Source organism: Bos indicus, chromosome 9 (genome assembly GCF_029378745.1).
Source record: "Bos indicus isolate NIAB-ARS_2022 breed Sahiwal x Tharparkar chromosome 9, NIAB-ARS_B.indTharparkar_mat_pri_1.0, whole genome shotgun sequence".
Lineage (NCBI taxonomy): Eukaryota > Metazoa > Chordata > Mammalia > Artiodactyla > Bovidae > Bos > Bos indicus.
Genome location: NC_091768.1, coordinates 45,087,804 through 45,112,015, shown reverse-complemented (window position 1 = coordinate 45,112,015; position 24,212 = coordinate 45,087,804). Strand labels below are relative to the sequence as shown.

The following is a 24,212-nucleotide window of genomic DNA, read 5'->3' as shown; positions in this document are numbered from 1 at the left end:
AAAGTTCTTACCATGAATTAATTAGGCCCCACGATTGACCTCTGTGCCCTCTCCCTTGCAGTCCTTCTGCTCTAGCCACACCGGCCTCCTAGCTGCTCCTGCTCTTGCCTAAAGACCTCATGTGCTTTCCTTCGGCCCAGACTGCTGTTTCCCCAAATAGCCGCATGCATCATTTGTTTGCCTCCTTCAGGTCTTTGCTCAAACATCACCTTTCTCTCTCGGGCCTTCCTTGACTACTGTTAAAATTGCAGTGCCCCATCCCAACCACCTTCTCTGGTTTATCTTTCTCTACAGTACTGTTTCTTTCTGTCTCTAGGTGTTTCTGATTTATTTTCTGTCTCCTTCACCTCCAGAATGTGAGCTCTGTGAGTGATAGGATCTCTGTTACCTGAAATATTCCTAGTGTCCAGGTCAGCACCTGGAGCAACAGTGTGTTAGTTGCTCAGTGGTGTCCAACTCTTTGCGATACCATGGACTGTAGCCCACCAGGCTCTCCTGTCCATTTTCCAGGCAAGAATACTGGAGTGGGTTGCCACTCCCTTCTCTAGGGATCTTCCCAATCCAGGGATCAAACCTGGGTCTGCTGCACTGGGAGCAGATTCTTTACCATCTGAGCTACCAGGGAAGTCCACAGTAGGTACTCAGGATATACTTGCTAGCTGTAGGATGCTGTATGTCTCTACCAAAGAACACGGCTTGCATGTGAGCTCCAGAGAACCAATTTTCCAGATAGGGATCAGATCTGTCTCTTTACAGAGCTGAAGGAATGGCTAGAAGTTTGACCACCTGCCTGCCCCTGGCGGTGGGTAAAGCTTTCATTAGGAGTCCCTCACCATCCAGTCAGACCACACCTCTTGCCCTTAGAACCGAACATGTAAAATTGAGATCCTCTGCTACATTTTTACTATTGATTCACAAGTATTCTTTTTACTCAGTAATTAGTATGCAGCTTTTCATGAAATGCCTCTGTTTAATATATGTTAGTCATGATTAAGCTGATAAATTATTTGTAGTAATAAAACAGTCTCTAAGATTGCCATACTATCATCTCAAGAGATGCAAACATTTCTTCCCCTTTCTACTCATGTTAAATAACTTCACATTTAAAATAAATAATTGCTGCCTACCCCACAGTAACACATGTTGCTTTCATCAGAGGTTGAAGCAAAATTCTGGCAGCACTGATGTGGAGGTAGCTACCCACTCGCCTGCTGAGAGTACTTACTGGCTGCTTCTTGAGAAGTGGCACCTAACTCAGTAGGGCACAGCAGCAGATTTCCCTAAATCTGAGGACATACTTGAGAATGCAAAATTTCACTCTCCCGGTTCTGGTACAGAAAAGGACAAAAGTGCCCACAGTTTTTTCACCCCCCTCCATATATTCCAATGAGAAATACAGAAAAAAAAATTGTAAAATTTATTCACAATGTACAAGTTAAGGTGAATAAAACAGCTGGCAATGGCATCTTGCCTCTGAGTTGGATTTATAAAAATATTAGTGAGCTCAGTTTGCTATATTTTGCTATTTCATTTGGGGAATGATGAAGAGAGTCTTTTATAATTATAAAACTTAAGACTTCGATGTCATTTATCACAATATCGTCTGGAATTCTGAAAATGTTCTGTCAGGGATGACTTGGACATTTCAGGACTTGACATTTGAAGGAAGTTGGGTAACCGAATATCATAATGGTATCTTTTTCCTATGTACACCCTGTCATTCAAGGCATAGAGTTTATCTGCAATGTCACTGCCAATTAAAACCGAAAACAGGCGGGAGATATAACGATGCTGAGCCAAGAGCAAGTATAATTTCTTTCTCCTCCAAGACACATATCGACAATCAGTTTCTGCTGTGAGGGTTACCTAAAAAAACATAAGACCACACATAAACAGAGGTTAGGAAGCAAGAAATGGCCTGCCCTTTTTCTTGGCCCCAAATTTTAAATGAATTTCTCATGCTGATTTTAATGTTAAAACCCACAGTATATCATAAAACATAGCAAAAGTACAAAATTTATTACTATGTATGTAATTTATAACATGAATAATCACAATGTTGTGCCCATCTCCAGTTCATCTGTTTCTAAATTTAGATATCTATATTTTACATTTTATTAAAGTGAGAGCTACTTGATATTAAAAAGTAATAAAGTTGGCTAATGTTGGGGAAATATTTCCATGTCTGTCCTGAAGACTGTGGACATTTAACCCTAATCCATTTCCTGTAGTACTGAATATAATTAACCTAATCCACATATGTGTATGATTCTATATATATAAAACACACATGTATGTTATATGAATTAACCAGAGGAAAACAAATGCCATAATAGAACCTACTGAAAGGATTATCTTTTAATACTACCAGATATGGCAGCATAGTAATGACATTTTGTTTAGCATTTTGTTGCTAGAAAACAACTGAAATTCATCACATTTTGAATTTTAAAAATCACTTATTTTGTCATAAGGACAGATTTTCATTCTTGGTGTTTTTCTAAACTGTGACAGGTGGCAGTGTTTAGAGTCAAATATCAGTTAATTATATTTTAATTCCCATGTACTCAGTTAAGCAAAGGAAAATTTAAGAATATTTATCACAGACTTCTTTCTGTCCTATGGGATACCCAATCTTCTCCTTGTTGCTGGACCTATAAAGTGACATTAATCAGTAAGACTCAAGCAGAATGGGGAAGACATGCATGCTACCAAGTACATTCCAAAGTTAAGTATAAATTACTCCTATGTCATCTGCTGCTCTGTTTGCTTGTTTGCCTGTTTTTAAACAGGCAGCGTTTATCTGGTTGAAAGAGGCAGTGTTCCCAGTGTGGTCCAGTTATCCCTTACCTGAAAAGTGCCTTCCTCTGTGGGTTTCAGTGAGTCCCATTCAGGAGAATCCAGGAACTGGAAGGGGAAAATGTAATGCAGAAATTCGCCATCAACTGTCACTCTGATCCTACCCAGACACAAAGGACATCAGTCAGGAGGGAAGGAGAAAGAATTAAATTGGTGACAAGGGCAGGGAACACTATTTCTGATCTCTGATGATTCTTTTGGCTTTTAAAATCTTGAAGGGCAAAATATTAAATTCATACATTATAATAAGTGACAAAAATCTCCTGTAAAATTTATGTACTGCTGTTCCTCCCATAGTTAGGATTCTGGAACAGTGGGTGAAATTCATCAGAAAATTCATCAATTAATATGTGCCCATTTAGGTGTGTATAATATATTACAATTACAAGTTTAAATGCACTCAGTCAGATTTTAAATTAAGTAGAACTCTGAAGAACATAAAGACGTACCACTGGAAATACCTCTGTAAACTATTTAACCTTTTAAAAAACATGAATAATCACATTCCTATTTCTCCCCCAAACTTTTTTTTCAAAATTTATATGTAGTACACTTCCCCTTTGAGCAAGTGGGCATTTGCTAGAAATTACTGAAAAAAAAAGTGATCATTATAAAATTTAAATGTTCTCTATTACTTAAAAGAATGCCCTAATAGAAAGTTTCAAATACTTTGTATGCTAAATAACTATAAGTATTCTATTCATTCAAACTGGCATCATCTTTTTCTTGACTCTAAGTGATTAGTTTGGAAACAAATAGCATATCCAGACAAACCAATTCATACCTTTGATTTCTACAAAGAAATATTAAGACTAAATTATATCCTCCTTCAAGTAAATGGTACCATGTATTCTAAATGCCTATGTAAACGACTCATGCGTCAAGGGTTTCTCATGCCTCAGAGTACTAAATGCTGCTGAGGACTATGCAATGTTGAGATAGGAAGAAAAGAAACAAAAGTTAGTAAGTAATAAAGCAGAAAGACACACAAGTGCCAAGGGTACAAACCTTCCTGAGACAAGCAGGGAGAGTTTGTCGATGGAGGTTTTCCCCTGCATGGCGTAACAGTGCTCCTTTTCCAGAGTAACCACTTCTGAGCTCATAGCAATAGTTCTGAAGTCAGGCAAAGAGGTCCCCAGAGGCTGGAAGAGGGAGCTGTACAACAGCTGAAATTCTCGGGCAAAGGTTATGCTGTGAACTTGATAGGCAATGTGAACAAACCGTATGAAGCAGATGACAAACAGTATAAAATTCCAGGAAAACATGTCGGCTGCACAGACATCCACCCAGGCCCAGACAGCAGAACAGAGAAAACCCAATCCCAGCAGACTGAAGACGTAAAGGAGCCCGAAGAATCCACTGCCACCCATGAAACCTACTACAAATAAAATGCTGGCTAGATGATAGATGGCTCCTTCAGCCTCCTGCTTCCAGATGGTGCAGACAGGGTGTTCATCGATTAGGTTCTTCCATAAACTTGAATTTCCTTCCATGGCCGTAGTACTGTCTGGTTCACTTTTCAGTTGATATTAAATAATATCAAAGCAAATAATTAAGTCCTTTGCTTTTCCATCATCAGAGTTGAGTCTTCACAAAACCAGAGAAAGCCCAGACACTGGAGCTCGGGTGATTATGGGTTTGGTGTTTGTGGATCTTGAAAAACTAAGAATCCCATGCTAGCATCCTTAAGTTCATCTGGGCTTCTCATTGAGTTCTAGCTGACAAATATGTTGTTGTTGCCCATGTAAGAAATAAAAACAGGATTCTAATTAAACAGAATTGAGAAGTGTATTTAATGAATCACCAGCATTTTACTTATTCAAGTTGACATCCTACTTTCTATGAAGTTAAAATATATTCAATACAAATACTGAAAGTATTACATTTCTAGGATAGAAAAAATGCATATTTTCAAGTTAGGCTTAATTATAAATAATTTACAGAAATTTTAGTATTTGTTACAATTAGCTAACTATGTATTTTTCAAGAAAGCTAAGTGCTATAATCAGCTGCTTTCTATAACAGTAATTCAGTGCACCTCAGAATCTTTCATGATAGTGACTAAAAATGCAGATTTATAGACTGTTTCCAGATATACTGAGTCAGAAATCTCTAAGTGTGGGGCCTCAGTGTTGGTACTTTGAACAAGCTCCCCACATGATTCTGATGCATCAATTCACGTCTTCCATGGCCCACCCTTTTAGAGATGTTGTTTGACAATACGTTATTCACTCTTTACAAATGAAGAATTTGAGGCTCAGAGAGACTAATTTATCCTAGGCCACACAGTGGTTGATGGCAGAGCAGAACTTCAGCATGTAAGCCTGCATGCCAGATCCAATCATGAGGTCTCTCGTGAGAGAGATTTTAAAATAGTCACCGTAAGGAGCCCTAATCAATAAATGTAAGAAACACACCATTAGGAGTCAGGTTTTAAGAGTACATGGTAGACTGTGAAAATGTTTAATTAGATCAAAATTATTTGAGAAATATAAATTCAGTTCTCCTTTACTGTATTAGAGGCTCTTTCAGGCTAACGGTTGCATCTATATAACTAAATAAATAATATTACAGTTCCTGCAACTTACACATTTATTTGCCAGATGGTCAAAAATGTTAGTGACTAGTTCCTCTGCACATATATTCTCTACCCTTTCAGCCATATGGTAAAAATGCTAATATGTGATCTCATTCAGGAGAGATTTAACTATGATGACAGAGTTGTAGGATAGATATCATTTATCACCAAGTTTCTTAACAATGAATGGTTTCAATATGAAGCATTCATTGGATTGATTTTTTTGAAACCAAGATAACATTCAAGAACCTTGAACTTGTGTGCTATATTGTTTTTGAGATAGATTTTTTCCAGAACACCTGGTAATAAAATACCAAATAACATAGATCTAGTCTTATAGAAAAAAAGTACCTACAGAGGTGAAAATGACTTAGCTGAAATAAAAAAAGGACCAGCATTTTACTACCAACAGAACTAGAGATGAAAATAAAGAAGCTGATACTGCTCAAGTTCCTGGTTTTTCATCCTGGATAGTGATTCTCTTCTCAGCAAGGAATGACTTTAAGAACATCACCAGGTGAATCATTAAAACAAGAAAAAATAACACAGAACTATAACTTACAACCGTATTATTTCTACTTATGCTGCTTTTAAATGCAAACATTCTGCATCCCTCTAATTATCACTCCACCCATCCCTCTGTGAGGGGTGAGACTCAAGGCCGACTGACACTCTGAACATGTTTCCCTTCTCTTCTTTAAACAAAACCCAAAGTCATATATCACTGCATATTCACAACAAAGAAACATTTTTTAAAAATACAATGAGTAGTTGAGAAGTGTGACATGCAGACCGCAAATGTCAGTCTCCCTGCTGTTTTACTTTTAAAACTCAAGTATTTTAAGTTAATGCCTCAAGATGCCAAGCAAATAGCCACAAAAGCAATATTAAAAAGCACTACCAGTGGAGCTCTGAACTTGGATTTGAACCTCCTGGAAATGTAAAATCCTCAACAAATTGCTAAAATGATGCTAATGTGAAATTTAGCATTATGTTTGTGGTAATTCAGAGTTTATTGGAATCTTACCCCTTAAACTCTTGACTTGGGGAATAATATACTGGGCCACCTGCATTCCTGGAGTGTGACCCATTATAATTATATGAGGAACTTTGTTTCTGGCCCTTTCCAGTCAGCTTCTGTTTCAGTAAGCTGCCACCAAACCACCTTCCTACCCTTGATCCTGTATCACTCAACAAAGAGTGCTGACTTGCCCTGATTAGATTGCTCCACACCCAGGCTTTCTCCACTTGGTGTGTTTTTATTCAGTCACCAAAACAGATGTACTTTATTAGAAGAAGAACTGACAGGGGCAGGTGACAAGCCCGAGTGTTCCTCTGCCATGTGCCAGCAGCCCTGTATGAATGCTGAATACGACTCATCAACCAGCTGCCTGTGTCAAAGCCTGTGGGCCTGAAGTCATGTTTTGCGGTAAATAAATGCTGGAATGCCAAAGGAGCACAATGGATTTCTTACGTAGTTGATCTTCCCTGCAAAAGAAGTTAACACATGGGGATACAAACGATGGAGACAAAGTGCAAATAAACATACTTCCCCTTTTTACTCTTTACATCGTCAGAGCCTGAGTTCAAAGGAATAAGGACATGTAAAGGCGGACACAAGAATGCTCAACTAAATGTGATATAAATTGGGTGGCACAGTGATGAAGATTAACTTGAAATGGCAGTTACGGGTTCAGAACGTGTACATTTATTATCTCACAGCATCACACTTACTGCCACGAGCGAGGCAGTATCTAAACCGTCATGCTCAGCTTACAAATGAGAAAGGTGGAGCCCAAGGCAGGTTAAGTAACTTGCTTCAGGTAGAAGTCACAGTAAGTCACAAAACTGGAAGTTCAAGTCCTCTTCCGCTCAGCTTCATGCTCGTCCCAGCAGGCAGTGTGTCTTTCAAGGCTGCAGATCTGATTTAATGTGTTGGGAGACCAGTTGAATAATCTGCCAGGACGGTTTGCCAGGAAAATAATAATCCTAACAGTGGATATTTGAGACAGGCTCTATCTGCTCGTCCAGTTCAGTTCATTATGCTTAGAATACCACCAGGGACATAGACATAGAAAGCCACTCATGAAATAATCTTCTGTTTTACTGTTCAACACTGACTCATTTCCTCTTCTTGATTCCAAAATTATTAAAGGGCAAAGACAAATGTTTTTGTATTTCAGACCCTTGGCACTAAGGGAATGTGGATTGAACACACTGATACAGAGGAACAAGTCCTCTCTTTTCCATCCTCACTCTATCCAGGACAACAGATGTTCTAACAGATGTCGCCTAGGGGAACAGAAGTGGAGGATTTCTTGACTGAGGGGTTGTTTAAGATGTCCGGCACAACTCCAAATTCATAGGAGAATCCTTCTGTCTTCTTACAATGTTCAGTTCCTTAAGAGCAGCTGAATTCCTGATTTCATTAAAACAACTCTGGTAGCTTGTGGTATTATGTTAGTTGTGGTTGCTAGGCAACCTAGAAGATCAAAATTCTATCAATATTATCCTTATTAATTGGAATCATATCCCAGCTTTGGTATGTGTTACATATGGAGAAGATCATTTTCTCTACTTAAACCTTTAAGTATGTATACTTACTCAGCAACTATGTACCAGACATTTAAAAAATTATTTAATCTGCACAACAACCCCATGAGGAAGGTACTATTATCTCCATCCCACAGATGAGAAGATTGAAACTCAGAGAAGGCAAGTAAATTGTACAAGGTCACCACACTGTTCATATTGGAACTAAGATTCCATCCAGGTCTGTCTGACTCTGAAACTCACTGTCTAAACCATATCATTCTGCTTCCACAGTACCAGGATTTAGAAAATGTAGACTTTCGTTTCCTCCTTGCTACTTAGATGAACTTAGACATATTTATTCATCAGTAAAGCAGAGGTAATGTCACCTATTGTGTCTACTTTAAAGGGTACTGGAACATCCAAATGAGAAAATCTATATTAAAAATTCTTAGCAGATTTTATTCTTTTAATTTCTCAGTCTTTTGGGAGCACTTGTTATTTTTTAATTTTTATTGGAGTACAGTTGTTTTACAATGTTGTGTTAGTTTCTTCTGTATAGCAAAGTGAATCAGCTATATTGTTGTTCAGTTGCCCAGTCATGTCCAACTCTTTGCGACCCCATGGACTGCAGCACACCAGGCCTTCCTGTCCCTCACCATCTCCTGAAGCTTGCCCCAGTTCATGTTCATTGCATTGGTGATGCCATCCAGCCATCTCATCCTCTGAAACCCTCTTCTCCTCTGCCTTCAATTTTTCCCAGTATCAGGAAGAGGAATCAGCTATATGTATACATATAGTTCCTCTTTTTCTGGATTTCCTTCCCATTTAGATCACCATAGAGCACTGGGTAGAGTTCCTTGTGCTATACAGTAGGGTCTCATTAGTAATCTATTTTATACACAGTAGTGTATATATGTCAATCCCAATCTCCCAATTCATTGCACCCCTTCCCTCCCTTGGGGTCTATACATTTGTTTTCTGCATCTGTATCTCTATTTCTGCTTTGTAACTACAGATTCCACATATATGTGTTAATAGTTTTTCTCATTCTGACTTACTTCACTCTGTATGACAGTCTCTAGGCCCATCCATGTATCTGCAAATGACCCAGTTTCATTCCTTTTTATGGCTGAATAGTATTCCATTGTATATACGTACCACATCTTTATCCATTCCTCTGTTGATGGACTTTTAGGTTGTTTCCATATCCTGGCTATTGTAAATAGTGCTGCAATGAACATTGGGGTGCATGTTTCTTTGAATTAAAGTTTTTTCTGGGTATATTCCCAGTAGTAGAATTGTTGGATCACATGGAAGTTCTCTTTTTCGTTTTTAAGAAACCTCCATACTGTTCTCCATAGTGGTTCTACCAGTTTATTGATACATTTTTATCAACAGTGCAAGAACATTCCCTTTTCTCTATACCCTCTCCAGCATTTATTGTTTGTAGATTTTGTGATGTTGGCCATTTGGACAGGTGTGAATTGATATTTCATTGTAGTTTTGATTTGCATTTCTCTAATAATTAAAGATATTGAGCATCTTTTTATGTGTTTGTTGGCCATCTGTATGGCCAGCTCATCTTTGAAGAAATGTCTGTTTAGGTCTTCTGCCCATTTTTTGATTCAGTTTTTTTTTTTTTTTAATTTTATTGAGCAGATTTTTAAATAACAGAGAAATGGCATTGCTGTACTTGTTGCTTGTTTGCTACAGAGCTGAGCCATTTGAAGATATAGATTTTAAAAGCTTTCTTCAGAGGATTTCAATAGAAGACAAACCATCCTTATGTTCTAAATTCTAAACTTACTTATTTCTGCAGGAGTGATCTGTCTTATTCTTCCCTATGTTGTGTCCTGACCACCCAGAACTAACCTATCCTTGAGTAAAGAAACCAGTCTCTGGAAGCCAGTAACAATCAGAATCACCCAGGGACCTGTTAAAATGCCCCTTCCCTGGCCCCACCCCAGAATAACTGAGCCAGGGAGGGACCCAGACAGATGCCTTTCTAATAGGCTCTCAGTTGATTTTTTTTTTTTGATGTGTTCATTTACTTTAATAACACTACATTTACCATGTTATCACCATGGAATGTAAATTCAGGTTAGACGAGAATTTCACAAGTACAACAAAGCATTTTGTGATATACCAAAGTTTGTATAATGTCTGACCAAACCAGCTTGCTCATCAATGACTTCCATTATAGGGATTTTATTTAGTTGATGATACTTTTGGAGAAAATAAACATACTGCACACATTTTAAAAGTGTTTTTTCATTTACCTTTACATTAGCACTTAAAATACATGTTTCAAAATAATTTAAAATTATTCTAATTTAACAGCAGCAAAATATAATTCTGCAATTACTAAAGAGCTAAAAGGGATCCACAAGTTAAGTTACTCTCATGTTTATAACTATGATTCTAAAATAAATACTACTTCAAAGTGGCTCTGTTACCAGCTTTTTAGTGTTGGTTTAAAAACACACACAGACTTCCAGGGAGGTTTGTAATGGTGTATTCCATGCACTGTTCTGAAAGGGTTCCTCAAGAGCCAACCAGCCCATAAAACAGTACTCAGTCCACAAGGCCGTCAGAAAGTTAAATTAACTGGGGTAAATAGGATTCCTACATTACATCAAAAGCATATGATATTCTGCAGCAACTGGGAGCATTTTCAGGATTGGCATGTTGTCTTCTTTAGAACTAATTTCAACAGAAGAGTTTAAGAAGGTGGATAGGTACCACTATCAAGTGTATTTAAAAGTGACATGTTTCTTTTGTGCTGGTCTGACTCCCCTGAATGACCTAGCTAGTGAACTAGTCACCAGTAACTTGGTCACCAGGCAAATCAAGCCTGCAAGAAAGGAGGCCAATTTTCAAATTACCATGTTCTTGTCTGACCCAAACAATTTATTTTCAGCATAAACATATAACCTCAATATGAGATGTCTAACTATAGCAAGCACCACCAAGACAACCAAGACAGCATCTCCTCTTCTAAGGTTTAGGTTTCCCCCAGAATTCTTGATACAGGGAATAGCCCATACCAAGAGTCATTGCTCCCACAACAAAGCCTTGGGCTGCCGCACGCATGTGGATCAGGTGAACAGACATTTTAGTATGTCCCCTGCTCTTCAATCTATATAATCCATATGCAACAATTGCTGCAAAACATGCCATTCCCATGGGGACAAATGGTGCCTCTCTAGCTTTTCGGATAAGTTTAGATCCCTGATCTTCATCATATGAATAAAGAGAAATATCTGTGTCGCTTGACATAGTGATTGAAGAATCTTCAGACAACTTCAAGACGTTTCAGGTTCCTACCGGATTCTCAGTTGATTTTTTTTTAACTTTTTATTTTGTATTGGGGTATAGCTGATTAACAATGTTTTGATAGTTTCAGATGAACAGCAAAGGGAACTCAGCCATACATATACAGGCACATCTTCACACCAGGTTTGTGACTGGGGCCCTGCTCTGGAAATTGTTTAATTATTTACGGACTGTAGGGGGACCCAGGCACTGGCATTTTTCCACAGACTTCCCATTGATTTTGTTGTGCAACCAGGGTTAAGAACTTTTAGGGGGATGGGGTAAGAGACACTAGAACATTCTATAGAGTAAAGGATCTGGATTTTAATCCTTCTTTTTCAGGGGCTGGAAAGGCACATTTTCTCTTGTGTTTCTCACTACCATGCTTGCTCAGGTCAGGAGGCATTTTCTTCCTCACACTCATCTCTGAGGGGGCTCAAGGTTTGTGCATGTTCTGCATCAGCCTTTCCTTAACACGGTGGCTGAAGTGCACTTTCTAGGCTCTGAATTTCTATGGCCTTTACTATCTGTCTACATGGCTTCCACTGTATATTATATTGAACATAATATATATTTTCTTTTTAATTTTTTTTAAGGTATGTATTTATTTGGCTGTACCGGGTCTTAGTTGTGGCATGCGGGATCCTTTTTAGTTGAGGCATGTGAAATCTATATTTGCAGCATGTGGGTTCTAGTTCCCTGACCAGGGATCAAATCCAGGCCCCCTGCATCAGGAGCTCAGAGTCTTAACCACTAGACCAGTAGGGAAACCTCTGTTTTCCTTTTTAAAGCATCATAATTTGTTTATTCTTTCAGTTGGGGTACATATTTAAGTAATATTTTAAAGAATCTCATGTAGATAGTGTGTATATTTTTAAATATTGGCTTTATTAATTGGTCATTTATATATATATATATATATATATATATATATATATATATGATATAAATAGTGTTCAGGTAGAAAAACAATGTTTAGAATATAGTTTTGGAACAAGCAGGTTAATAGCCAGGAAGCCCAAGTGAGATATGACCGATACCTGAATCAATGGGTTAGGTGTTGGACAAAGAAAGAAAGAAAAGCATGTATTATATTAACCATGAAGAAGAAATGAAAGGAAGACGTGTCTCTGCTGAGACAGAAGAACAGAGAAGGGATGAAGACACTTTGGAGTTATAAGAGATCCTGAAGCTTGGAAAGAAATCAGAGGAAGTTTGGGGGCAGGGGACTCGCTTTGAGTCATGTTTAACCTGATGCACCTGGTCTAGCAACAGAGTTCACAGCAGAAGATAAGGTGCGGGATGGAGGTATATTTAACAGTTGTCCTAAATTACACAGGACAACACTGAATAAGGATTGGAGCTGATGAAATTATCTAGAAAGTGAGTACAAAGAGAAATGAGAATTGAAGTTAAATGCCCATGACCAGAAGCCTTAGAATCCTAGGGTTGTGCTGGCCACTGCAGGAGCCATCAGCCACACGTAACCACTGAGCCCCTAAAATGTGACTGGTCTGAAGTAAGATGCGTTGGTCTCAATGGATTTCAGAGACAGTACAAAGATTAGGGATACATCATTAATAATTTCTTTATTGGTTATGTGCTGAAATGATAATGTTTTGGAAATACTGGGTTAAATTAAACATATTATTAAAGTTAATTTCACCCATTTCTTATTTGTTAATGTGCTACTAGAGAATTTTAAATTATGTATATGGTTGCATTATATTTCTCTTGGACAGTGCTAGTCTAGATCCTCTCAAGGAAAGAAGAAATTAATTTCTTCATCATGCCAAGACTTGGCATGATGCTGTACAAACAGTGCATATGTATAGTATATAAATGTATAAATATGGAAGAATTATCTAAGATTAAGAGCAGAGAGTTGATGTAAATGTAAATGATTTTGGCTACAGTGTTCATATGCTACAGTCAGTCAGATGTTATCCAAGGCATCGATGTGTCACCATCTGGCTTCTGCCTATAGAGATGGCCAACCCCACTAAGCTCTTGGCTCCTTTATTCTACCAAGAAAAATGGTACTTTTTTCTTTTGCCTTAGGAAGAATCCTACTTTCTTAAGCAATTATATTACATGGTCTCATTTTCTCATTTCATCTTCTGATCTCAGGTAGACAGTCTCATAAATTTTATGCTGGAGATTGGATTGTGGCCTTCTAGATTCCAGAAGATCCACACAAGCTTTGGGGGGTTTTCACATAATACCTAAGTCTCTTCATGCACCACTAGGCTCCCAGGCTGGAATATGCCTTTGACTTTTTATACCAATGAAAGCTTGGCTTCACTTGAGACTTGAGGAAATTAGAGAACCTGCCCACAAGCTATGCCAGGCTTCTCTGATTCTCTTGTCTCAGCTAAAGCCACATTTGATTATTTCTAGCCATGTTTGGTTTCTCACTTTATCACCTATGGTGGTAGGGAGAATTCTAACATTCCTACCCTGCTCATACACAGGTCCTGTAATCCCCTTTCCTTGAGTCTTCCCATTGAATGGCATTCCCATGTGAAAGGCATGGCATAGAGAGTACCTTGATTAGGTAACATGTTCTGGCCAATGGGACTGGAATAGTCATGTCTGTGATTATGTTAAGCCATGTAAGACTCACTATAGGACTGGAAATTAGACAAACATATTCTTACTAGCCTAGAAAAAAGCAACACCATGCTGTGAACTGCCTGTGGGGGCCACTAGGCAAGGAACTGCAGGCAGTCTCTGTGAGCTGAAAGAAGTACCCAACCAAAAGTTACCAGAATAATGGGGACCTCAGTCCTTCAACCACAAGGAGCTGAATTCTGCCAATTACCTGGAAATTTTGGGAGAGGATCCTAGACTTCAAATGAGGAGTGCAGTCTAGTTGATAACCTGAATTGCAAGCTTGTGAAACCCTGAGCTGAGCATCCATTCTAGCTATGCCTAGACTTCTGACTCACAAAAACTGTGAGATAGTAAATTTGTATTGTTTTAAGCCACTAAGTTTGTGGTAATTTGTTACAAAGCAATAGAAAATGAATATACATACTTATGAATATCCACTATAACTGAGGCTTTTCACTAAGGTAATAACTACATTTTACGATGGACTTGAAATACAGGTCTATGGAGAAGAAGACAATCCTCGTGAGATTTCTATTAGGAAAATCAAGTAATAACAGGTCTTTAATCATATCTGGAAAACAAGACAGGATAAGTGGCCCTGGCAATTATATTTAAATTAACTGTACCACTTTATAGGTTTTTCTTTCATGGAGTCCAGTGGCCCCAACACTATTAAGCATCTGTACATGTGGGCAACTTCTAGAATGCTTCTGTCATTCATATATTGTTGTTTGGGGTCCCTGGTGGCTGAGATAGTAAAGAATCTGCCTGCAATGCAGATAACCAGGGTTTGATCCCTGGGTCGGGAAGATCCTCTGGAGAATGAAATGGCAACCCACTCCAGTATTCTTGCCTGAGAAATCCCATGGACAGAGGAGCCTGGCGAGCTTAAGTCATGTGTGACTCTTTTGTGACCCCATGGACTGTAGCCTGCCAGGCTCCTCTGTCCATGGGATTTCCCAGGCAAGAATACTGGAGTGGGCTGCCACTTTCTTCTCCAGGGGATCTTCCCAACCCAGGGATCAAACCTGCGTCTCCCGCATTAGCAGGCGAATTCTTTACCGCTGAGCCACCAGGGAAGCCCATATGTCATTCATATACCAATCTCCAAAATTCCTGGAATACCATGTTTCCTTGGTTAACATTTAGCTGGATCAATTCTTTGCAAAATTGAGCCATTAATGTATGGCAAATACTTGATGTTTCAAACACATCCAGAGAATAATACTAAAAAAAAAAAAAAAGCCCATAGAAACTCAAAACAAATAGCTACATAATTTGAATTGTGACTCCACCAAATTTAGATGAGTTGAGCAATGGGAATTAATGAAGTAACTATGTGCCATCTTCTTAATCCTCATGTACTATTACTACTAGTAGTACTACCAACGCTGTTACTATCAGCACCTAATATTTACTGAACACTTACTATGTGCCAGGCACATGTCTAAGAGCCCTAAAATGCTATGTCACTTAATCCTCACAACTTTTTGAAGTAGGCAAATTTATCTCCCCATTTTACAGATGAGAAATCTAAAGTCTAGGTTGCTTAAGGATACAATATTGATAGAACCCAGACTCACTCTCAGGCAGGTGGATGCCAAGGCTCTGCTGTCTTAACCCTCATGACTTAACTGCTTCACGTACAGTTTGAATCTAAATATCTGGACTTACTGGAGCAAATCACAGCGTTCTTGTTTTCTCACTTCAGTCCTAGATTCAGTGAATTTAAATGTTTTCTTAAGAAATTACAAATTTTCAGGTGGGAGGATGAAATAGGTGAGTGGGGTTGAGAGGTACAAACTTCCAGTTACAAAATAAATGAATCGTGTCTAAAATGTACAGTCTGGGGAATATAGTTGACAATTATAAAATATCTTTTTTAAAAATTGGAGGATAATTGCTTTATAATGTTATGCTGGTGTCTGCTGTCCAACAATGTGAATTAGCCATAAGTATACATATATCACCTCCCTCCTGAGTCTCCCTCCTAACTCCTCCATCCTACCCCTCTAGGTCATCACAGAACACCAAGCTGAGCTCCCTGTGCTACGCAGAAGCTTCTCACTAGCTATCTGTTTTATACATGGTAGTGTATATATGTCAGTATTACTCTCTAAATCATCCCCCCTTCTCCTTCCCCCACTATGTCCAGCAAGTCTGATCTCTATGTTTGCGTCTCTATTCCTGGCCTGCAAATAGGTCCATCAACACCATTTTTCTAGATTCCATATATATGTGCTACTATATGGTATTGGTCTTCCTCTTTCTGACTTACTTCTAGGCTCTAGGTTTGTCCACCTCACAAGAACTGACTCAAATGCATTTCTTTTTATGGCTAAGTAATATTCCATTGTATATATGTACCACTAACTTCTTTATCCATCCATCTGTTGATGGACATCTAAGTTGCTTCCATGTCCTGGCTTTGTAAATAGTGCTGCTGTGAACACTGGGATACATGTGTCTTTTCAAATTATGGTTTTCTCAGGGTATATGCCCAGTAGTTGGATTGCTGAGTCAAATGGTAGTTTATTCCTGTTTTTTTTTTTTTTTAATGAATCTCCACAGTGGCTGTATTAACAACTTATTAATACATTCCCACCAAAAGTGCAAGAGGGTTCCCTTTCCTTCCCACCCTCTCCAACATTTATTGCTTATAAATTTTTTGATGATGGCAATTCTGACTGGTGTGAGGTGATATACCTCATTGTAGTTTTGATTTGCGTTTGTCTAATAATGAGTGATGTGGCGCGTCTTTTCATGTGTTTGTTGGCCATCTGTATGTCTTCTTCAGAGAAATATCTGTTTAGATCTTCTGCCAATTTTTTGATTGGGTTATTTGTTTTTCGGATATTGAGCTGCATGAGCTGGTTGTATATTTTGGAGATTAATCCTTTGTCTTTTATTTCATTTGCTATTGTTTTCTCCCATTATGAGGGTTGTCTTTTCATGTTGTTTATAGTTTCCTTTGCTGTGCAAAAACTTTTAAGTAGGTCCCATTTATTTAGTTTTTATTTTCATTACTTTAGGAGGTGGGTCAAAGAAGATCTGTGCCAAAGAGTGTTCTGCCTATGTTTCCCTCTAAGAGTTTTATAGTTTCTGGCCTTACATTTAGGTCTTTAATCCATTTTGAATTTATTTTTGTGTATGGTGTTAGTAAGTGTTCTAATTTTATTCTTTTACATGCAGCTGTCCAGTTTTCCTAGCACCACTTATTGAAGAGGCTATCTTTTCTTTATTGTATATTCTTGCCTCCTTTGTCAAAGATAAGGTGCCCATAGATGCATGAGCTTATCTCTGTGCTTTCTATCTTGTTCTATTGATATATACTTTTGTTTTTGTGCCAGTACCATACTGTCTTGATTACTGTAGCTTTATAGTATAGACTGAAATCAGGAAGGTTGATTCCTCCAGCTTTGTTTTTCTTTCTCAAGATTGCTTTAGTTATCAGGGGTCTTTTGTGTTTCCATACAAAGACAATTATATAATATTAATCTTTGTATGTTGACAGATGGTAACCAGACTTATCATGGTGGTCATTTTGAGATATATAGAAATATCAACTCACTATGCTGTGCACCAGAAACTAACATAGTGTCATAGGTCAATTATATTTCAAAAATGAAGAAAGTCTTAGAAAAAAAAGTCAAATTTGTGGTTATCAGAGGCAGGAGTTGGGGGAAGGTTGTCAAAAGGCAGAAACTCCCAGTTATACGGTAAATAAGTACTAAGGCAACATGATAAAAATAGTTAACACTGCTGTATGTTATATATGTGAAAGTTTCTAAGAAAAATCCTAAGTGCTCTTATCACAAGGAAAAGTATTTTTTCTGTTTCTCTAATTTGTATCCATATGGGATGATAGACTTTCACTAAACTTAATGTAGTAATAATCATTTTATGATGGAAATTAGACTATTATGTAGATCATTTTAAAGTCATATAGTGCTGTATGTCAGCTGTATTTCAGTAAAACTGAAAGAAAAAAAGCAATTACAATTTTTGGAGCAACAGAAGGACAGGAGGTTGAGTCACTCAGTGCCCTATAATTCTTAATGTGAAGAAACAGCTATAAACCTCTCCTTCATAAGCTTATCATTTAACTGCTTTAAACGAACAATCCCCATACTCTGCTTCAAGTTCTTTTGACTTCTCCATGTTCTGGAAATGGCTAAAGGCACGAGCAGGAAAACATTCACTTTCAGTCAGCTGCAGTCACGTCATGCAGTAAGTTCACCAGAGATTCCTGATGAAAGATGCAAGAGAAGCTGGACTCACAGATGCATGAGTCTTTCCTTGATATGCATCCAAGGAAGACACCTTCACTTAGTTCTCCTCCAAGTGTCCTGCACACAGCAAATGAATTCACTTTTTCTATGTTTACTTCATGTTCCTTCCTGGCAAACACACCTAATAAGCTCATGTGTGCTAGCTAATTAGCTGTAATCTTTCCTTTGTCATTTTTTTGAGCTTAATGAGCAGGTGGATCACACACCAGGGTCAGCAATGTTTGAAACCACCAAACCAGCCACTCCTGGTGCTACTAGGAGCATTTCTGCAAGGAATTCCATTTCCTTTTGAGTGTTTATAGGGACAGGAGCTTTTTCTTTGTGAGAAAAATTGTTCACTGGTTCTCCTTCCTGTCATGATCTTCAGTGTGGATTACTCCCTTACTCCTGCTGCTCAGGAAATACTGCACATTCTCTTCTTTCAAAATATTTGATTATCTCAAGCTTCTCTTCAGTGTTTAAGCTGTCCTTTTGAATGCACTATTTGACATTTTTGAATCAAGATGCTTAAATATTCTTGGGATATTAAATGAGTGTTTTTCTATAGAAAAATGCATAAGTGCAAAAGAGTAACAAAACATAATCTTGCAGGATATCACTCAGTGAACCAAGGTAGCTCGTAATGTTTGAGGTCTGTGTGTGTTATATTCCTATAGGGCTTGGTTAGCTGGTTGCAGTTTAATGTGTTCAGCTGGTGTTTCTGACTGAGCAAATCATTGAATAAGTTAGTACAAAATTTGCATCATGCTTGAATTGTTACTAACATTTCAGTTGCATTGGAATGATGCTGGTTTTCAAAATAAGCATTATAGCATAATTGACTGTATCATCAACTTTCAAATAGACAAGAACACATTAATAATTAACATATGTAAGAATTCAACATATCCCTGCCCTCATGGAGCTTGCATTTTAGTGAAATTCAAATATTGACACCATTTAAGCCCAGTTTCAAATTATGAGATCTAAGATAATCTAAAAATACATTTTATATGCAAATAAGCTACTTAAAACTCATTAAAAGTCAGTTGTTGCATACTGAATTTTTAAATAAATGCTATATTTTAAAAGACAAACTAAAGTCTTAAAAATCAAAATGCAACCAAGTTGTTTCTTAGAAATTCAAGACCAAAAGCAACAAACAAGCCCTAAAATGTTGTATGTGTCACAGGTAATCAAGTAGCATATTACATATTAATATGCCTGTATTCTTCTATTTGTATAAATGCAAGGGCATGTGGAGTGATTTTTTACTTAATGCTAAGAAAGGTTATTCCTGGATGGCAGGACACTACTTTTTTCTTTGCATATACCTATATTGTTTGCTTCCTTTATTCTAATCTTATAAAACTAAAAGGTGATTTTATGTTAATTTGAAAAATTTTAAATACAAAGATATCAGAGAAGAAATATCCATGAACCCAACAACCAAAATTATCAAATATCAACACTGTCATATTTTTGGATCTTTTTAAAATAACAAAAGATTCCACAAGAAATTAAAGATCACCATGGACTACCCTCTAGTGCCATTCCTCACCCATCTACTCCCTCTATAAAACTGCATTTCTTTCCTGTCCATATAGAATAATTTTTATAATTGCAATTAAAAATGTTAGGCTAGACTAGAAATGTATCTTATGAGTTTTTCAGCTTTATGCTAATTTTTTTCTGATGAATAATTTTAAACATATTCCAAAACAGAGAAAATAATGTATGATAACCCGTCTATATACCCATTACCTAGATTCAGCACTCATCAAGGTTTTGCCACATGGAAGTTTTGAAATCAAAAGCAGAAAACTGTAACCTACTGTTCATCCTACAATTTGTTCAGTCAATAAACAACCACCTACTAAGGAAGACAGGGAGAAGTGAGATTAGCTATGTTCTCACTATGTGCTGCGCACTGGGTCTTGTCTACACTGACCCACTGAGGAGTCACAACAACTCTGCCACTCAAATAGTATCATTAGCATTCTTCAGAGTGGAAAATGAGGCTTGGAAAGATGAAAGTTCTTCCACAGGCCCAGCTGCTTGCTCTTCTCTCTAGGCCGTAAATCCCTCCTCCCCCACCAATTTCAGTATGTGTGAAAGAGTCACTAGAGGTTATTCTGTTGAAAAATACAAAATGAGAAGGTCTCACTTTGTAGTTGTGTGAATTGATCCCTCAATTCTCTGAGCTGGAGGAGGGTCCAGCGTTGTTATGGGAGTTTTAAGTCAGCAACTTTTGTTATTATTTAATTTATAAGATAACCTGTTGTAACTTTCACTTTAAGATATTTTCCTCTAACTATTAAGATAAAAGAGAGGAATGTTTTCTCTTTTCCTTTAAAAAAAAATCTCATTAATGATTCAATACACTTTTGTAAATTCTTACTTATTCTCTATAGCTAATAATCCCAGCTGACCAACACCCATAATTACAGAAACCAATTTCAGTTGCAGTTTGCGGGCTTGCAAATATATCACAGACATTTTCCAAAGCAGTTTTGAAACTTCTTGCCTGTCATGTCACTTATGTGTTGTTATGCTCATATGCTGCAGCAAATGCTTCATAACCATTCTTGATCTTTCCTGGGGACTCTTCAGAAAGCAGACATGAATGCTCCAGTGTATCAACCCTATTAGTCAGTCTTGTGATAAGAAGCATGGGGTTTGGGTTTCCCCTGACACATATTTATTTAATAGCATAGACTGTCATCATTTAGAAGCCCAGGATGTACAATGATTCAGCTATTTTGAGAAACTGATGAGATTAAAGAAACTCAATTATCAAATGTCTCCCAGCTTATATGTATAAAATTTTAGTAGAACAGATAACATCTTATTCTAGATTTCACTTAATATTTGTATCCCAAACTCTTCAAAAGACAAACCCAGTGTCCCAGAGAAGGAAAGAACCTTAAAGATCATGTGGGATCAGACAGACCTCTTCATTTGGCAAATGTGGAAAGAGATCCAGTATTTATTTTGCTAATATTTTGTTTCAGGTAGTTCTTGTTTGGTTTTCAGTTGCCACAAAGAACAGTGCCAAGTTCCTGTATTGTCACACCAGGGAGTTGTTTGTGCAACAGTCCCTGGTATTAAAAATAACGGAAAAGAAAATAGCCACTAAACTTGAGCATGATCAGAGAGACAGCAGTAAATTTTTTAAGGCTGCCATAAAACTCAACTGCAACGTGCAAGCTTGCAAACTGAAAATACTTAACCACAAGAATTGGAGTAAAAAGTCAGGAAGGAAGGTTGTCACATTCTAGAAGTTCAGTAAATCAAATTAGTTTATGTTCAAAAGTGGGTTTCTAATTCTGCTTTCCCACTTATTTACATATACAACTTTTCCACTTTTTGCAAAATGTCTCCTGACTAAAAATGTTTTCGTGTGTGTGCCATAGCCATATTACTGTATTTGATTCTGTGCCTTTAATCTTTTCTTAAAATACAGACCCTCAAAATACATATCTCTGTAACCGACCTTGGTGAGGAGGTAGTTTAGTGGTTTTCAAATGTCTTTCCCTTTCTTTCCTTCCCTTCCCCTTGCCCAGGGGGATTCCCCAAATAGAGTAAACAGGTCAGCGTGACCTTGGATGTGGCCGCTTTCTGGGTCCCAAACTCAACGGGAACACCCTGCCCTGCTCAGACTTTTTGCCCAGGGAAGCTTCTCGTCTCTGCCCGACTTCCCCAAGGCCAACCGAAGGCTGTCAGGGCCCCCGAAGCAGCTTTTCTCCCTCTAAAATCCGACCTTTGGGGGGTCTCCAAGGTGCTGCCCGGGGCAAGAGTGGGTCCAATAGCAGATGTAGGAAGAAGATTCACCTCTGTGGGCGGAGGACCCGAGCGCCTAGGACCGGTGCGCCGACCCCAGCGGGCCAGCCTCCAGCGGCACCCGCGCGGACCCCCGGACTCGCCGCTGGCCGGAGCAGGGCCAGAGCGGGAGGAAGGTGGCAGCGCCGTGCAAGCAGGGGCACAGGCAGCGAAGCGCGCTGCTAGGGGGTCTGCAGGTCGTGATCCCCTTCCAGGAGCGGGGCCAGGACAGAGAACCGCACCCGGCAAGAGGCCCCAGTGCCGCAAGGTGTGAGGGTGCAGACGGCGGCGGAAGGGTGGCGGCCGAGGCGCCCCGGCTCCTCCTTACCTGGCCTTTCCCGGTCTCACGCAGAGCTCCAGCCTCGCGCCCGCAGAAGTTTCCCAGCCGAGTGCATCGGGCCCCCCCGACCAGCGCGAAGTCCCTGTTGCCCGGCTCACGCGCTCCCGGCTACCCCGCGCCGGTGCCCGCCCTGCACCCGGGCGCTCAGTGACCGCAGCCCGGTTCCGGAGCGGCGCGGTGGCGCAGGCGGGGGCCGGGCACGAGCGCGCGCCCCGGGGACCGCGGGGAGGGCGGGGTGGCGGCGGCAGGAACGGCGCGGGGCCCGGGTAGCCCCAGCCTCCAGGGAGTCGTCGGACTGCTGATCAACCTAGCCATTGAGCGGCGGAACAAAGTTTGCAAAGATGGGTCTCTAGTGAACGCAGCTTACAGTTGTAAAACGAACCTCGTGTTCACTATATGCCAGGCAGAGGACCATGGGGTTCACTCCTTGGATGGGAAGGGAAGCAAGTGTACTTCTGCCCTCTCTACCCCACCCCCACTGTAAACAAAATGAGATCAGTGACTGGAATGGGGATGGGAATATTTGGGTAAAGAGGGCACAGAACAGTTAATATCTTGATTCAAATCAATGAATGTCTCCAAGGCAAATGGATGAAGAGCATGGACAATAATAGAAGAAAAAAAATTTAAATACAGATGATCCCCACAAAAAAGTTCGTTAGTAATGAGCCCTAATGCATACAACTTAAGGCAGAAATCAAATGCATTTTTTCCCTCCCATGAAGTTAGTGAAGTTTTCTTTGGTTTTGGTGATCAGACTCTGGTGGTTGGTGAGGGAACAGTGAAACACAACCTACTTGAGAATTTGCATCTCCTCCCTTCTCTCAGCACCCTCGCTCATGTTCTGTAACTGTTCTGGTTGCAGTGATTCCAGGAACATTTACTGAATAATCAGGGGCTCTTTTGGTCCCTAGAATAGCCATTAAAGTAATATAAATGGTAAAAATTAACTTCTTTTAATGGATACTAGGACTGAGGAGCAAAAAGTACCTGTATTCCTATACTCTATATGGGGCTGGAAACCGCATGTGTTCCAGGCCTTTGCTGTTGTGCTTCATTCTAGGGATTTACTCAGAAATGTTGGAAATCCAGTTTAAATTGGATATGGCTGGGGAAGTAAGAAGGTCAGGAGGTTTGACATCAGATGTATTTGAAACTGCTAAGTGGCATTTCAGGAGGTTCCAAGGAGCTGCAGTCCTTTATGTCTCAGCACAAAAATAATTCTTCGATAGGCAAAGTGATAGATAAGAGGTGATAGGACGCTTGTGAGGCTTATCAGTGGGCAGGTGAGAGGGTGCCACACTGAGAACTTAGTGGGCTACAGTTTTATAAAATAGGAAAAATAGGTAAGGGGGAAAGACAACTTTCTCCCTTATTCTTAAGTAGGTATCATGCTTGCATCATTAGCTCCTCCCCCAGGTTGGGCAAGGAAGTCTTTTTGTCCCTATATGGTCAAGCTAGGACTGTCATGGCAGAAATGGAAAAATTATTTCAAGTCTCAGTACAATGGGCATCTTTCACTTTGAAATGTCACCTTTCCATAAACTGCTGTTCTTTATGTGCAGAAACCAGTTCTATGGATCATCTGCTTACTGAGCTCACTGGGAAGGATGTGGGGCTCATGCCACCATTGTTCTTTGTTATGTCTTGTGCTTCTCTTCCACAGTTTTGTTGCTAAGCAAGCCTGCTTGGTTTTGTGGTTGAGTCATCCTGCTTCCTTGAGTAATCATTACTACAGGGGTTGCCCATATTTATTTCTACTTACTATCCTCTAGTGTGGTTAACTATTTAATCACCTACTTTGTTTACTCTGTCCCTATCATATTCTGGGTTTAGATTTACTTCTTATTTAGTATTATATGTTACATTTTTTAAG

At 39.0% G+C, this 24,212-nt stretch overlaps 1 protein-coding gene, 1 long non-coding RNA gene and 1 pseudogene across 4 annotated transcripts in view; 1 reads left to right on the top strand and 2 right to left on the bottom strand.

Annotated features, from left to right (window-relative positions):
* The window catches only part of LOC139184915 (uncharacterized), a 66,856-nt gene that overhangs the window by 18,896 nt on the left and 23,748 nt on the right, over positions 1–24,212 (top strand). The window lies entirely within an intron of this gene.
* On the bottom strand, positions 1,404–22,762 carry POPDC3 (popeye domain cAMP effector 3). 3 transcript variants are annotated; one of them, XM_019967299.2, is made up of 4 exons: positions 22,325–22,762; positions 3,868–4,577; positions 2,851–2,959; positions 1,404–1,866 (listed from the first exon to the last, which is right to left on the bottom strand). In XM_019967299.2, the coding sequence occupies exons 2-4, from the start codon at positions 4,350–4,352 to the stop codon at positions 1,585–1,587; spliced, it is 876 nt and encodes a 291-aa protein (XP_019822858.1). In that variant the 5' UTR covers positions 4,353–4,577; positions 22,325–22,762; the 3' UTR covers positions 1,404–1,584. The 3 variants fall into 3 exon arrangements, with proteins under 3 accessions (XP_019822858.1, XP_019822859.1, XP_019822856.1); XM_019967300.2 differs by having other exon boundaries at positions 3,868–4,573; XM_019967297.2 differs by lacking the exon at positions 22,325–22,762 and having other exon boundaries at positions 3,868–4,617.
* Positions 8,776–22,317, bottom strand: LOC139184914 (HIG1 domain family member 1A, mitochondrial pseudogene; annotated as a pseudogene).